The sequence below is a fragment of the Barbatula barbatula genome, assembly GCF_947034865.1.
Source record: "Barbatula barbatula genome assembly, chromosome: 6".
NCBI classification, from domain to species: domain Eukaryota; kingdom Metazoa; phylum Chordata; class Actinopteri; order Cypriniformes; family Nemacheilidae; genus Barbatula; species Barbatula barbatula.
The window spans coordinates 14,227,138-14,241,436 of NC_136765.1; the positions used below are offsets into that span (position 1 = coordinate 14,227,138).

General features: G+C 37.0%; 1 protein-coding gene across 1 annotated transcript; it reads left to right on the forward strand.

Annotated features, from left to right (window-relative positions):
* Positions 1 to 1,166: 1,166 nt before the first annotated feature.
* On the forward strand, positions 1,167 to 14,078 carry smyd2a (SET and MYND domain containing 2a). The gene is made up of 12 exons (XM_079458849.1): positions 1,167 to 1,635; positions 2,331 to 2,394; positions 5,043 to 5,153; positions 10,103 to 10,163; positions 10,541 to 10,665; positions 11,024 to 11,091; positions 11,237 to 11,339; positions 11,654 to 11,764; positions 12,100 to 12,223; positions 12,530 to 12,704; positions 12,797 to 12,905; positions 13,133 to 14,078. Exons 1-12 carry the CDS (start codon positions 1,379 to 1,381, stop codon positions 13,214 to 13,216), a joined length of 1,392 nt encoding a protein of 463 aa, XP_079314975.1. The 5' UTR covers positions 1,167 to 1,378; the 3' UTR covers positions 13,217 to 14,078.
* Positions 14,079 to 14,299: the final 221 nt, after the last annotated feature.

Consider the following 14,299-nt stretch of genomic DNA (forward strand, 5'->3'; position numbering starts at 1 on the left):
AGCTAGAACCATTCTGAAATAAAAAGCTTGAACATCTTTGTTTTTATGGTTTCTTTTTATAAAATACCTCATTGATGTTGTGGTTAGATTTTGTTTGCCATGCGGGTATTAACCATTTGGCTCGTTTTCCTCATTGTTATTAGAATAATTTCTCCAAACACAATTCTCTGCCAAAATACATTCAGATCGATATGGAAAACGTTAGTTTGTTTTTTCACAACAAAACAACTCATCTTTTTTTTAGAAGATAAATCCGTTCGTGTTCAATTTTCATCTGAGGTGATAAACATGTTATTTCATTTATAATACGTATGCACGATATCCAGGACACGAGCAAACATTTCCAATTGTTTGTCTGTCTCATTGAGTGTTACTCCCTGTTACCAGCAGATGGAGGCATTGGATGACATTTAGCTGTATGTGCAATACAGCAAAACATGTCAGAAGATGGCAGCAGACATAAAATAGCCACGAAGTCAAGTGTATTATGAACAACTGTTGGAAAATAGTATACATAGACTTTGATAAAGAAAAGAATATGCACACCTTCAAAGCAATGTGCTTTGTGTTATATTTAAATATAGATATAGGTTCTGTGTAGCTTAACGTCACGCTTCATTACAGCTATTAATGTACCAATTTTTTACATGAGTTTGGTTCCAAAATGAGATAAATTTTTATATCAATCAAACTGCAGTTGGTTTGTTTTGATTTAAGCCTTAACTAAAAAAATACAGCTAACAAGCACAATAAAACATGATTACATATTACAAACATGATTTTTGTTATCTCATTTTGGAACCAAACTCCTCATATATAATACAGGTGTCCCCTTTTCCTTACTTCTTCACTTTAATTATTATGAATTACTTGTTTTTTCCCAATTATGTAAGACATGTATAACATATAAATAACTACTGTTTGTGGAAATATTTTGTTGTATTAATTCATATATGCATACTTTTTCATGTATTTATTTATATCTGTATACCTATGTCAGCCTGTCTGTCATTATTTATGTTTGTCTGCGTGCTTATCTGTTTAGTAAAAAAAGGTTGTTTGGTATTTCTGTTGATTTATGTAAGAATAACAGAATAAATGTTATTCATTTATTCTCAGAAATTGAATCTCCGATTATTTAATGGTCGTGACTTGCGCTTTGGCAAGATGACCACGCGATGGCGTCACGAATCCAGTTGTGGCTGTCGTTCATTATCGTGAATACGGCGGGTGTTGAGACCGCTCGGGCTGTGTTGAATTGCCGTAAGCCGACCCTCCGCTGGTGCTGCTGCTGCTGGTTGTTCGGGGGAGTCTTTCTGGCGAACATGTGGCGTGGCGGTGGCGTCACTACACTTGCCGCAGTCGGTGACAGTATCAAATGAGAGCGACATATCGCTTACGTCGAGCACAGGGTGAAAGTCAGAGACCACAGGAAGTGAAACACGTGCACGAGTCCAGAGCTATGAAAACCGAGGGGATCGAGGGTACTGAACGGTTTTTGAGCCCTGGTAAAGGCCGGGGACTCAACGCCATACAACATTTTAAAGTTGGTGATCTCGTTTTCGCCTGTCCGGCGTATGCGTGCGTGCTGACGGTGAACGAGAGAGGCGGACACTGCGAATTCTGCTTTACCAGGTCAGCGCTCCATATAAGTCACTGTTGCTGCACTTTGCGTCTCTGTTATGCAAGTTACATGACTAAAATCCCTTCTGACTTGCTGTAGGCTACATGAATGTTTACATGATATGCATTCAATATTTCGGCTTTAAGCACCTTCTTATTGTATAATAATCAGAATTAATGTTAACACTTAAAGATCAATTTTGCATGCATGTACTCCTGAACAGGAGTCATGTAATCTGTGTTAAAGATGGCTGGCAATTGTATTCAATTCTCACTGTATTGAAAGTTTACTGGGTCATGCCCTCTGAAGGCTGACCCACTTTATGCAGCGATCCAGGTCTCAAAATGTGGCAGAATGTACCCAGTGAGTGCTATCCGTGAATTATAAGGAAAGTCATGTTTTCCAGGTAGTAAAATAGCTTATTGGAGACTGTGATGTGATCTAGACGAGATAAAGCAGATCTTTGTGAATAGGTTGACAATACAGGCATACATTTATTGTATTATGCTTTTAAATTTGAACTTGTGTGTTAGCGATGCATGACTAAACCATGTCTCTTTTTAAGATTATACAAATAATAGGGTTCCTAGAATTTTCAACACTTTATTATGGGCCCTGTAAATAAATGGTTGGCAATCAAGGGTTGTATAACTGTTTAATATTTTATAACGATTTTATAACTTAATATTAATTGTTGAATTCACAGGAGAGAAGGGCTTTCAAAATGTGGAAAATGTAAACAGGCCTACTACTGCAATGTAGAATGTCAGGTAAGCGCACAGCTTGTTTGTGCTGTCATTGTAGTATTTGTGATTGATGTGCTGCATTGTCTTTATTAAAGAAACAGTTCGCCCACACACGCACAACCTTTAATGTACTCCCGTTTTATTTTGTTCGTGGAACAAACATGAATGTTCCTTTTTGGCCTCAAAGAGAGGCTAACCATAAACAAAACTTTACTTTTGGGATGAACTGTTCCATTAACCCTCCTGTTATGTTTGGGTTCAAATTTTTCTTAAATATACTAAATATATTTTTTAATCTTGATTCTTTCTGAATTTTTCTAATTTCATTAAAATAATTCATAGACATCTTCATCTTATGTTACAGAGTTTTCAGAATGTCTTTAACAATCGTTGATGTTTGGGTTCATTTTGACCCCAATATTGTGTGTGTATATATCTATACGTATGTGTTTCTGTAGCTCTGTTGGTAAAGCATTAGCAGTGCAAAGGCCATTGCCAGGGAACACATACTGTGTATAAAACAATGTATACTGTAGATACAGTAAAAAAATTATGTATAGCTCAAATGCATTTAACCTTAGAAAAAAACTTGTTGATATTATCCTAAATATTCTATACATTCATGTGGTGCAAAATGCGTTTTTTCTAGATAAACGAAACAAGTTAAATGTTGAAAAAAGTATATAAAAATAATGAAATTATATAACAGTTGTGTTTATAGTGAGTAAATAAATAACAAAACCTAAAACTTTCTTTTTGAGCAATTTTGTATGTATTGAAGTGTTTGGGGTCAAAATGACCCCACACATTAAAAGTGTCTCTAAAACTTGTACATAATAGGAGGGTTAAGCATTCCATTAGGTGTTGGCATGAAGGTATTTTATTCTCTGTCAGCATATAGCAAGAAGGCTTTTTCCCTTAGCTTAGTACCTACACTGGGGTAGTCTAATTGCAAGGAAGGTCCCAATGGAGCAACTCGAGTTTAAGTGCTTTTCTTATGTATGGTTACGGGCCAAAGTCTTCCTCAAACCTGCAACGCTGGTGTCTTTGCTACACAACCATTTGAGGTCTGTATTAATATTTAACTTAAATTCTATTATTATTATTTCATTTAATTTGATTCATTCTACATATTTTACATAATGGGACAGATGATGGGTTTGAATTGGACAAGTTGGCGCACAGGTAGATGTGCATAATTCATGTATGACTGTAGCACAACGACATTCGTCCAAGACTAGGTTAATTTATGTTCTAAATATAGATGAATGACACACAACTGACTAATTTCCTCATGTATAAGTAAATTCTTGAGGATCAGGAACAGGAATCGTGCTCTATCGAGACCACAGCCAGAACAACATTAATGTAATAGATTTTTGCTGGTGAGTGCCAAGCTCGGTTAAAAATCCAGCACAGAAAACAAGGATCATCAATAATCCATTTGCACTCTACCACAAGGCCGTTCTGTCACGTCCCTGCTGTTTTTGTACAATGTACAAGTTGTGGCATTAGAATGAGCCTATCCATCATCATAAGTCTGCAGTGCCCCATTCATACTTGTTTCTCTATGCATCGTGGCTTGTCTGCTTGAACTAAATTATTAAGTAACAACTGTTCACCTTGATCAAGATCCTGTAAGTGAAAGTGATATATTATAAGTACTTAGTCGATATGAAGGCTTATGACTACATTAAAGGTACAGTGACATTCAATAAAAATTACTAATTTCTGTGCAACTGGAGGTAATAGACCGAACTGTCAAAACATTTCTTTTTCTGCAGTTATTTGGTTAAGGAATAGATGTTGCCCATTTTTAATGCATTCGGCAGACGCTTTTTTCCATAGCGACTTACATTGCATGATATAAAAAGAAAACCCAATCAGTTTGAGCATTTTCAGGTGTCACCCAGTAGTCATGTTCTATGGGTGAATTACCTTTAACCTCATAAAGCTAGATGTCAATGTCATCGCTCACAAAAAATGAATGGTGTGATGTTTAAGTATTAAACTGTATTCATTGATTAGGTTTATTGCTAAATATTGAAGCATTTGCTATGCTATTTTTAACTACAAACTGTCGCACTTAATTGTTTTCCTTGCTTAATGGCTTATTACAATAGGAACGAGCACCCCAAACTTGTGCAAAGTCCAAAAAAACAGCCATGTTTTGGTAGTGAAACATTGTTTACCATCAAGTCTATGTAATCTGTTTATTTTAAGGAACTTGGGTGTTGCTTGTTTCCTAAATTGAGCTGGAAGGCGGTCTGGCTCCGCTGTTGCTATGACAATCCATCTCAAATGCATTAGGGATCAGGTTGTGGTTGCTCGCCAAAACGGCAGGATTTGGTTTAATTGTTGCCCAGTAGCCTGTGAGACAGCCTGAGACTAATTCAAAACCTCATCTATCAGGAATTATCATATTCATCTTAAGGATCCTTCAATTCGAATGAATGACTCATCAACAACCCGTGCTTGTTAGTATCAAATGCATATCATCTCCAAAAGGAGAGATGTGACATCCTGCTGCGTTGTATTACGGTGTTAGTGTGGTGGTGTTGCAGGGTTTGTTTTAACCTTTCAATGTGATTTGCCAATATGCAATCATTTTGATTATAAGTGAGAGATATTTGTCATGATGTGAAATAATCCAAGACTTGTGCTTCCATCAGAAAGGAGACTGGTCCATGCACAAGCTGGAGTGCTCGGCCATGTGCGCTTATGGGGAGAACTGGTGTCCTTCAGAGACCGTGCGACTGGTTGCCAGAATCATTCAGAAACAGGTGAGTTTTACTTGTGTTGTATTGGCATGAGTGTTTGCATCATGCCCACATATTTGTACGCATAATAGAAATCTGTTGCAGTTATATTTTAGACCAGGGGTCTCCAACGTGGTGCCCATGGTCACCTGGTAGCCTGCGTGAACTCTGTACGGTGCCTGCTAAACACAGGGCTCACCAATAATGCTCAAGACAGTTGACAAATCTGTGACTATACCGACCAGCCAAGGGCTACATTGTCATGAAAGTTTATTATTAGCAAGTGTTATAGGCTTTAATATATTCAAGTGCAAAAATATCTGAAAGAAAACTGAATTTGGTTCTGTGAGCGTAAAAATAAAGTATGTTATCAACAATTAGCCCTCTAGAGGATTTTTGATATTTTGGTAGCCCTCGCTTACAAAAAGGTTGGAGACCCCTGTTTAGACCATTGCGGTGGTATATATATATATATATCTTCATAGCACTCGATCTAAGCTGTGTTCAATATTTGCATTGGGTGTGCTATACATTTTTAACATGGTAGTAGGTAGTAGGAACATTTGCTTTATACATTTCGTTGTACACAAAAAAAGGATGAAGAGTTGAAGAATGTAGAAAAGCAAAGAGTTCTGGGGCACTTTTGACTACCATTGTAATTCTTGACGGAATTTTGGGGTGAACTGTCCCTTTAAGCATGATTTTGTGAGTAGTAATGTGTTTAATGAAAATTTACTCCAAAATGATAACAGTTTTTGTAGTGTCCTTCAGAAACATACTGCTTAATAGAACTTAAAAGGAATTTAGGCTCCAGCTATACTGCTTTTGACTCACAAGTACTCAAGTTCCTCGAGGCAGAGAGGTCTAGTGCAGTAACAGCTCAAGTGTTAAAGGACAGCAGCACTACAATGCTATAACTTCACTTCAAGTGGTTGAATAGCATTTAAGTTAGAAGTAGTTGAATGCCGTAAGATCCTGCCGCCCTACATGAAAGATTTCGGTATTGATTCTTTTTGCCTTAGCCTAAAAGCAGAAGAAAATCTTGGCAACAGAAAATAGAAGCTGTTGTACAGAGGTCAGAAAATAGGCTGCTGGTTTAAAAAGAGTGAAGTTGAAGAGTGTTGATTTTATATCTGGAAGTCATAATACTGCTGGTTGAGGGAATTGTGAAGATATTGTGTAGATGTTCTGTCTCGATTCTTTCTCCTGGATGCTTAAGTGGAGAGCATATGGAGACCTTATGTTTTTAAGGTTAAACATTCTAGTGAAGGATCGAATCAAAGACTATTTCTCCAAAAATCATAGATTTTAAGATAGATATGGACTTTCGAAGAACACTTATTCTGATCAATGTGTGCAGTCAAACTTTTGGTTTTCTCTGAAGGAACTCTGATCTTTTCTTCTGCACCTGTCAGCTGTACAGCTGACTAACTTTAACAGGTGTGAAAACAGATGGGAAGTTTCTAGGGGTGTAACGGTTCAAATTACTCAAGGTTTGTCTCACGGTTTCGGTTCGGTATGTGCTACGCTCAGGGGAAAGGGACTTCTGACAAAGAAAAATAAGAACAAATAATCAAGCTACAAGTAACAGCACCATTAAAACAACAGAGCAAAGCAGAAAGAAATTAAATGCGGTATATACAGGTATAACTTTTAAGGTATAGAAACGGATTAAAGTAATCAAATATAACATAACATTGCATATGTACAAATGAAATAAAGATGAATCATATTTGAGATTAGAGAAGCTATTGAGTCACACGAGCAGTGAGGGATTTCCTTGACTTTTAACAGACAGCAGGAATATGAGAGGAATGCAACGGATCCAGTACACTGATACCGGACACATGCGTGTTTTTGTCTGTTTCGTCCGTTCACTTAAGACAATAACCTACTATTTTTTTTAAAATGCTTGACAAGAGGGTCGTGTTGAGCTACTTTATGTGTGAATTTGTCCGTTTAAGCACAAGACTTCAAAGACAACTCAATATTTTCACCATGTCTGAGACTCAGCTTTCCTTGTGCACGCTTCGGGTCTTCTCACAGTGCGCAAGCGAGTTTTCTTGTGAATCATCTTGCACTTTAAATTGTTTAAATTGACAAGGCTTGAATGAGTTTTGTTTAAATAGCAACATGTGCTGTTCATGTCTTACCTGCACTCGCACGCTCACAACACCTGGGGGATGAAAGCATAAATGACTGTGCATTTTACAGCATCCGTCAATCCTATAGAAATTTGGCTACGTTATTTGATTGGTTATAGGTATTAAATATGTATCCTTCGACAACCATACATTAGCTGAACTCTGTCAGTCTGTTTTACGCACTACATCATTTTTAACTAACCATATTATAAATGCGTTGTCAGATTTAAGATGAGCTGCGGTCCAAGCGCGTGCTGAACCATTTGTGGAGAGCGGTGCAGTTAAATTTTTTACAGAGAGCCATTACACCCCCAAGTTTCCCTTATTTGGACACTCTGGAACAGGCCAGCATTTCTCAAAGTGTGGGTCGGGCCCTCCTGTGGGGAATAGAAACATGATAAGTGGGGTGTGACAAATGGGAGGAAATTTGGTAATTTTTGTGCCCATCTCTATTAATTCCTTTATTTACTGACCATACACCAAGTAATGGATAATGTACAGGCAGACGGTTGTTATCGCAGAAATAAGCCCCGACCTGATGCGAAGTGGAAGGTCTTGTATCACACTGAAGGGGCTTATTTCACGATAACAGCCAGCTGCTTGTACATTATACCGCTTATTACACGGCTACTTGCCACATGAGAAGAAAACTGTACATAAATGTGAATTTGAAATATTTTATTAGCTCATTTTTACCGAATGCCGTTTAGTTTCGGGTGTAAAGTAAGCGACGTTCAAATGTTACGAACAGGCAAATTGGTTTAATAATTTGTAAATATAATACATGTATTTTATTAAAAGACATATTTATAATTCATTTTTGTGCATTAAACTGTCCCTCTCAAAATTATTTGTAGCATCCGGGTTACAGGGTGTTATTAGTTAACAGCGGTTGTTATTTGAAAATAACATCCCTTGCATGTTAAAATTTCATGTCAGAATGTTAATTGAAGCAAAACTAAAACTTGAATGTTGAGAGGCGGTAGTGGGTAAAGTTAGCAATGCATACGTTTGTGACATGGAATGAAAAGAAAACTGGAAATTCAGCACCAGCAGACAAAACCAAGACAGACCTGGACCTAAAGTTTTTTACCATTTTGTCGGGGCGATTGGGGACAGGAGGAGAACCCTGAACCCTTCCCTATCCCCAAAGTGGGGAAGAGCAGAAAAAGTTTGAGAAACACTGGTTTAGGCTAAGTTCAGGTTTAAACACAGCTGGTCTGGCACATATGGTGCCTCCATGTGTTTCTCATCGATGTCTTTTTTCACCGGATGCGTCAGTCACAGCGGCCCTATCTGTGACTCACTCAGCACATGGAGCTTTGTGTCACACTGCTAGCACTGTGAGACAGTTGGCCCAAAAACTGCTACATCTCATCAAACAATGAATCAAGGTTTCTGTGAATTCGACTGAAATTCTGTGCATTGTGTTGCATGCTTGACAGTTTGTTAACTAGTCATGTCAGATCTAATTTAAATGTGAATCTTTTTAAAGAAACGGTTCACCCAAACTGTTTTTTACTCTATTAAATGTTTTTTCCCCCCTAAATAGTGTAGTTACTGCAAACAAATATCATTACAGATTTTTACACTAACATTTTCTAGCACACTTGCTTGTTTACGTATAGTGTGTATATATAGTGTTTAACATTAACAGATCTCAGAGGCCTACACAAAGTTTGTCTTACTTGCGTCCAGTCTACACTGCATGTGAGCGATGTGATGTAACGTAACAATCGACAACAGAAACCATTAGGAACAAAGCCTTTGTCGTGCCACATCCGGTGGGAATATAATTTCGGTATATAATGGCTTTATAGTCTTTTGTAGACAGGTTGTTGACTGTCAGTCAGTCTCACTGTTATTACAAGCCTTGTGAATGTAAACAACTACACTCAAGATCCACTCGCTCTTCAGGCTGAATATTAGCATGCGGAGCCAACAATGTGAGAATGTAGTTGTTGTAATCTTCCTGTAGAGTAGGTCATATGAATATGCTTTCACGTATCTGGCTATTTTAAATTTGGGTTTTCATGACAATTCACTCACCCACATGTCATACAAGCCGTGTCTTTATTTCTTCTGTTGAAAACAATTTGAGGGCTTATGAGGAAAGCTCTCCAGGGTTCTTATCCATATAATGCACTTAAACGGCGGGTTGTAGGTCCAAATTTCTATTTCATCACAGCTTCAAAAGACTCTACACGACACCCGCCTATGAATAAGGGTGTTGTCTAGCAAAGAGATTAATCATTTTCCAACAAAACAAAAAAATGATATACTTTTTAGACATAGATATGTGGCTGGCACTGCCTCGGAGTGCCTCCAGGTACGCGTGTACGACTTCACGTGCTACGAAATCACGTTGGAAAGTTCACACGTGATGTAAGAGCCGACCCAGTGTTTACAAGTAGAGAAAGGTGACTGTTCAAAAGTTCTTTGATGTTAAATGACATGTTATATGTCTTTGTGGAAGATTAAGACCATGTGAAAATGGTCAGTTTGTCTGCATGTCAGGAATGTTTAAACCTTAACCAACAGTCCCCCGTTGAAGTCTATTATATGGATAAGAACTCTGGAAAGCTTTCGTCATAAGCCTCAATTTGTTCTCGACAGAAGATGACAATGTTAAGGGAACTATTCCATATTGTTTATGAACTGTTTAAGATATTTTAAGTTACAAAACTTGCAGGATGTATTTTTTATGCCAAGACCGCTTATAGGTCTAAAGCACAACGTAAAAGGGATTTATCTCAACCAAATTTACAAATTACACATTTGTCATTAAATAGGTTAAGTTATCATCTTTATTACTTTGTTGTTTTACAGAAGTACCTGACAGAAAGGACTCCATCAGAAAGAGTTTTGACTCTTACAGAGTTGGAAGCACGTAAGTTCAGTCGCTCGCTAATAAACCAACAAATTAAGGTTAAGAAGAGCATTGCTGTCTTTTGGTTATTTTTAAGTTTTTAGATCCAACTGCAGTTAAAGCCAATGGCTTTGCACACCTGTTTAATGACCCTAACCAGCTGCCCTGTTAGCTGTCTCCGACATATAACGCCTAGAACTAGTTCTAAATCTCTTCATCTGTGTCTCAGATTGTAATTGGCAGAGCCAGGTGAAGACGACAAAATCACTTTAATAAAAAGAAAGCTGATTTAGTCAATGTCATGAAATAATTTGTATTATTTACTTTTGTGACAGCATAGTCTTCATTAATATAGAACCTTAAGTTTTTCTAATTGTCTGTTTTCTGTATGATGTCAGACCTGGACAAGCTGGATGATGAAAAGAATGAGATGAACGACACAGACATCGCTGCGTTACACCACTTTTATAGCCGGCACCTTGATTTTCCTGATAATGCGGCACTTACCGAGCTCTTCTCCCAGGTACTGTCAACTGCTTTTACCGCAATTGTCATTCACATGAAGGTTCAGTATAGTCAACTATTGCTGTTTCTGACTCTACCTGATGTGTCATTATAACCATTTGATCAAGTGAGGTATTCAATCCCTTAAACCCACCCTGTCCTTGCTATGAAAAGTGTCTGACATTGTGCCATTTTCTCTCTCTCTCTTTCCCATGCTTTTATACATCACATTCATACATTCACAGTTTACATACAGGTTTAATTATATCTGTCACTGGTGTTTTTTTTGCACTAGTCATAAAGATTTTTAAAATAAAACATGCTGCCTAATGTTTGCTGTGCAATAACAATGATGCTTCTTTATTTCTGCATTACAGGTGAACTGTAATGGCTTCACTATTGAAGATGAGGAGCTGTCACATCTGGGTTCCGCGGTATTCCCAGAGTAAGCCTTTTAGAATTCAAAATCATCACATGAAAATAATAAAACATACATTTTTTAATGTAGTTGAATGTTCAAACATCTGGACACCTCCTGTGTGTTTATTATGCACAGAGATTCTCAAACAGTTAAATTTTTTGGGTTTTAGCGTTGCTCTTATGAATCACAGTTGTAGTCCCAATGTGATTGTGACGTATAAAGGTACGGTGGCTGAGGTGAGGGCCGTGCAGGAGATCAGCCCTGGAGAAGAGGTGAGATACGGGAACACATGTAAACATGCTCCATGATGACTCATTCCCTATGAGTCATTTAAAGGGACAGTTCCACTTACACAATAACAAGTAGCGCTGCTTTTCACATTGTTCTTCAGTAGAAAGGGACAAAATACTTCTAAGTAATGCTAAATTTAGAAAAAAGTAGCCTTATAATCAAGTAGCATTTTAAATTATCTGAAAATGTTATTTACAATTTGTATGTAATCGTCCACTGTTAATTTAGTTACAGTAAGATTTACTGCATCCAAATAAATGTTTAGTTGAAATTGATTTATTTTATCTTTAAACAGATTTTCAACAGTTATATAGACCTCTTGTATCCAACAGAGGATAGAATTGAAAGGTTGAGTGATTCTTATTTTTTCACCTGTGACTGCAAAGAATGCACCTCGAAATCAAAGGTGAGTTTTAAGTTCAAATGTTTTAATACGGTTTATTCTAAAGAGAGTGAAATCAGCTATGAATATATGGTAATAGTGATGAAGTGCTTTCGCTGAAGTATTTTGTGTTATGAGTGTCACCAACTCGAATCTCTGTACAACTCATTAGTTTAGCTAATGTTGCTGCTGAACAGTCATTTGAAAGCACACAGAGCCACAATGCTAACACTTTTTCAATCTACAAAAGACTTATCGCCGTCTTCATATGTTGAACCAGAATAGAGATAAAATATAAAAATGAACAAAGAAATACAAATCTGTGTATGTGACATGACACGACACACTCATGTTTTTAGGACAAGGCCAAAATGGAGATTCGTCAAAAGCTCAGCACACTTCCAGAAGCTGATGAAATCAGACAGATGGTGGCGTACGCTAGAAATGTCATAGAGGAATTCAGGAGAGCCAAGCACTACAAAAATATCCTTCACTGGCCTTTTCAATAATGTACAATTACCATGTGTGTGTGCAAACATTTGTACTTACTGTATTTGCTTAAGGGTAATATTTTATGTATATGTGACAGCAATATGACTAAGCCATATTAACCTTTAGGATAGATCACGTCACAAAACAGTCTGAAGTATTTATGAAATTTACCATTCCTGCAAGGAAGTAAGATCTAGAGTGTTTCGAGTCCAATGTAATCTACAAAATGTAAACCTTACGCAATTTCTTATTTAAAGTGGTTTTATGAGACGTTGATTTTCTTTAACTGCAAAGTACCCCCTAGTGAACTTCTGGAAATTTGTGAACTGAGTCTGGACAAAATGGGTTCAATCTTTGCAGACACCAATGTCTATATGTTACACATGATGTACCAGGCAATGGGTGTCTGTCTCTACATGCAGGACTGGGATGGAGCAATGAAGTATGGCGAGAAAATTGTCCAGCCCTACAGGTAATGCTGAGTTTTGTTATAGTCCGTTTCATTTGTAATAAAAAAGGATTTATGTGTTCATTTTATTAAAAGTTTTTATTATACCTTTCCAGTGTGCACTATCCTCCTTACTCACTTAATGTGGCCTCTATGTACCTGAAACTTGGAAGACTGTACCTAGGACTTGAAAAGAAGACACAAGGGGTTAAAGCTTTAAAGAAGGTAGGGTGTTAGTGTCCTAATAAAAGATAGCCACTGCAACTAGGAAATGTCCTTAAACTTACAGGTTGATATATTTTTTTATTAAGCAAAAACAATATTTATAAATCAAGTGGCTATTTTAGGTCATTTTAGATATAGATTTTGTCCTCTGAATGTTAAAATAATACATTTAAGTGTTTTTGGGCTTCATAATTGTAACGTGACTGAACTTAATCAAATTTCCACAGGCTCTTGCGATCATGGATATTGCCCACGGTAAAGACCATCCATACATCTTGGAGGTTAAGAAGGAAATGGAAGATCAGAAATAATGTGACTACGAGGAGAAATATGCATCAATGCTGGCATGTCTTATACCTCTCCCTAGGATATTAAAACAAAAGTGATGTCAAAATTGTTTGTTGATCTGAGATGTCATTTAAACAATTTTTAGATTTGTAAATAGATGGCCCAGATAATTTGTGGTTTGTTTCGTCCGCACTTCGGGGAAAAATGTGCTGATCTGTCATTTTTGAGAAAAAGGGCTAAAAGAATCACATCATATATGCCAGGTTTTCAAATATATTTTGCCCTCTGATGTAGCAACAATATTACCGTTTTGAGTAACTAATGAATGTAAATCGTTTACAAACTTCATAAAAGGTGAAAGATCCCTGACTCTTTTACCGGTCTGTTTGGTGGATTGTTGCATGGTTGTCACTCTGCACAGGTCAGATACTGTTAAAATATTGGACTTCCAATCTTTCATTACATTTCAGTCAAAATGTTATGTTCGTAACTGTTTGTTTGTTATAAATGCTTCTTGTTTGTTTGGTATTGTGCAATTTTGACTGGTAGCATGGGCAAAAAATAAATGAATGCATATCCTTCCACATGCTTGACATTTTATGTAAAAACACTATAGTAATAAATTCCTGAAGATAAATATTGACTCAATCAAATCCTCTATAGTGGAACACAAACTATATATGTATAACTACATTCAATAAGTTATATCATAATCATCTGCTACAGTTGTCAGTATTCCTGGCAGTAACCATAGTGATGATATCCCTATGGCTCTCATACCATCTGATGTAACCCAGAGCACGTGATTGGCAGTATACGTCCAGCTCGTCACGTAGACTTCCAGAAAGACAAACAGTCAGGAACAGAAATTAGAATTAAGATTTTAAGAATTAAAAAAAGAATTAGAACGCGTGATGCATTCAGTCTGCTAAATGATCTCAAAGCCTAATTTCAGATGCCAATGAGGGACTATTATACGTTTAAAACCAGTTTAAATACGAGTCTCGTGAGTTGTATAAACGTTTATTTGATTTCAAACTTGTTGAGATTGATTATTTTAGCAACACCTTTTCGTCCACACTTGCTTAGTCCTTTATTTCAAGTCA

Coding starts and splice junctions, on each gene's coding strand:
- smyd2a (XM_079458849.1), top strand. CDS start 1,379: ATGAGAGCGACATATCGCTTACGTCGAGCACAGGGTGAAAGTCAGAGA. Junction 5,154..10,102: donor CCAGAATCATTCAGAAACAG/GTGAGTTTTACT, acceptor GTTGTTTTACAG/AAGTACCTGACAGAAAGGAC. Junction 11,092..11,236: donor GGTTCCGCGGTATTCCCAGA/GTAAGCCTTTTA, acceptor TTTGGGTTTTAG/CGTTGCTCTTATGAATCACA.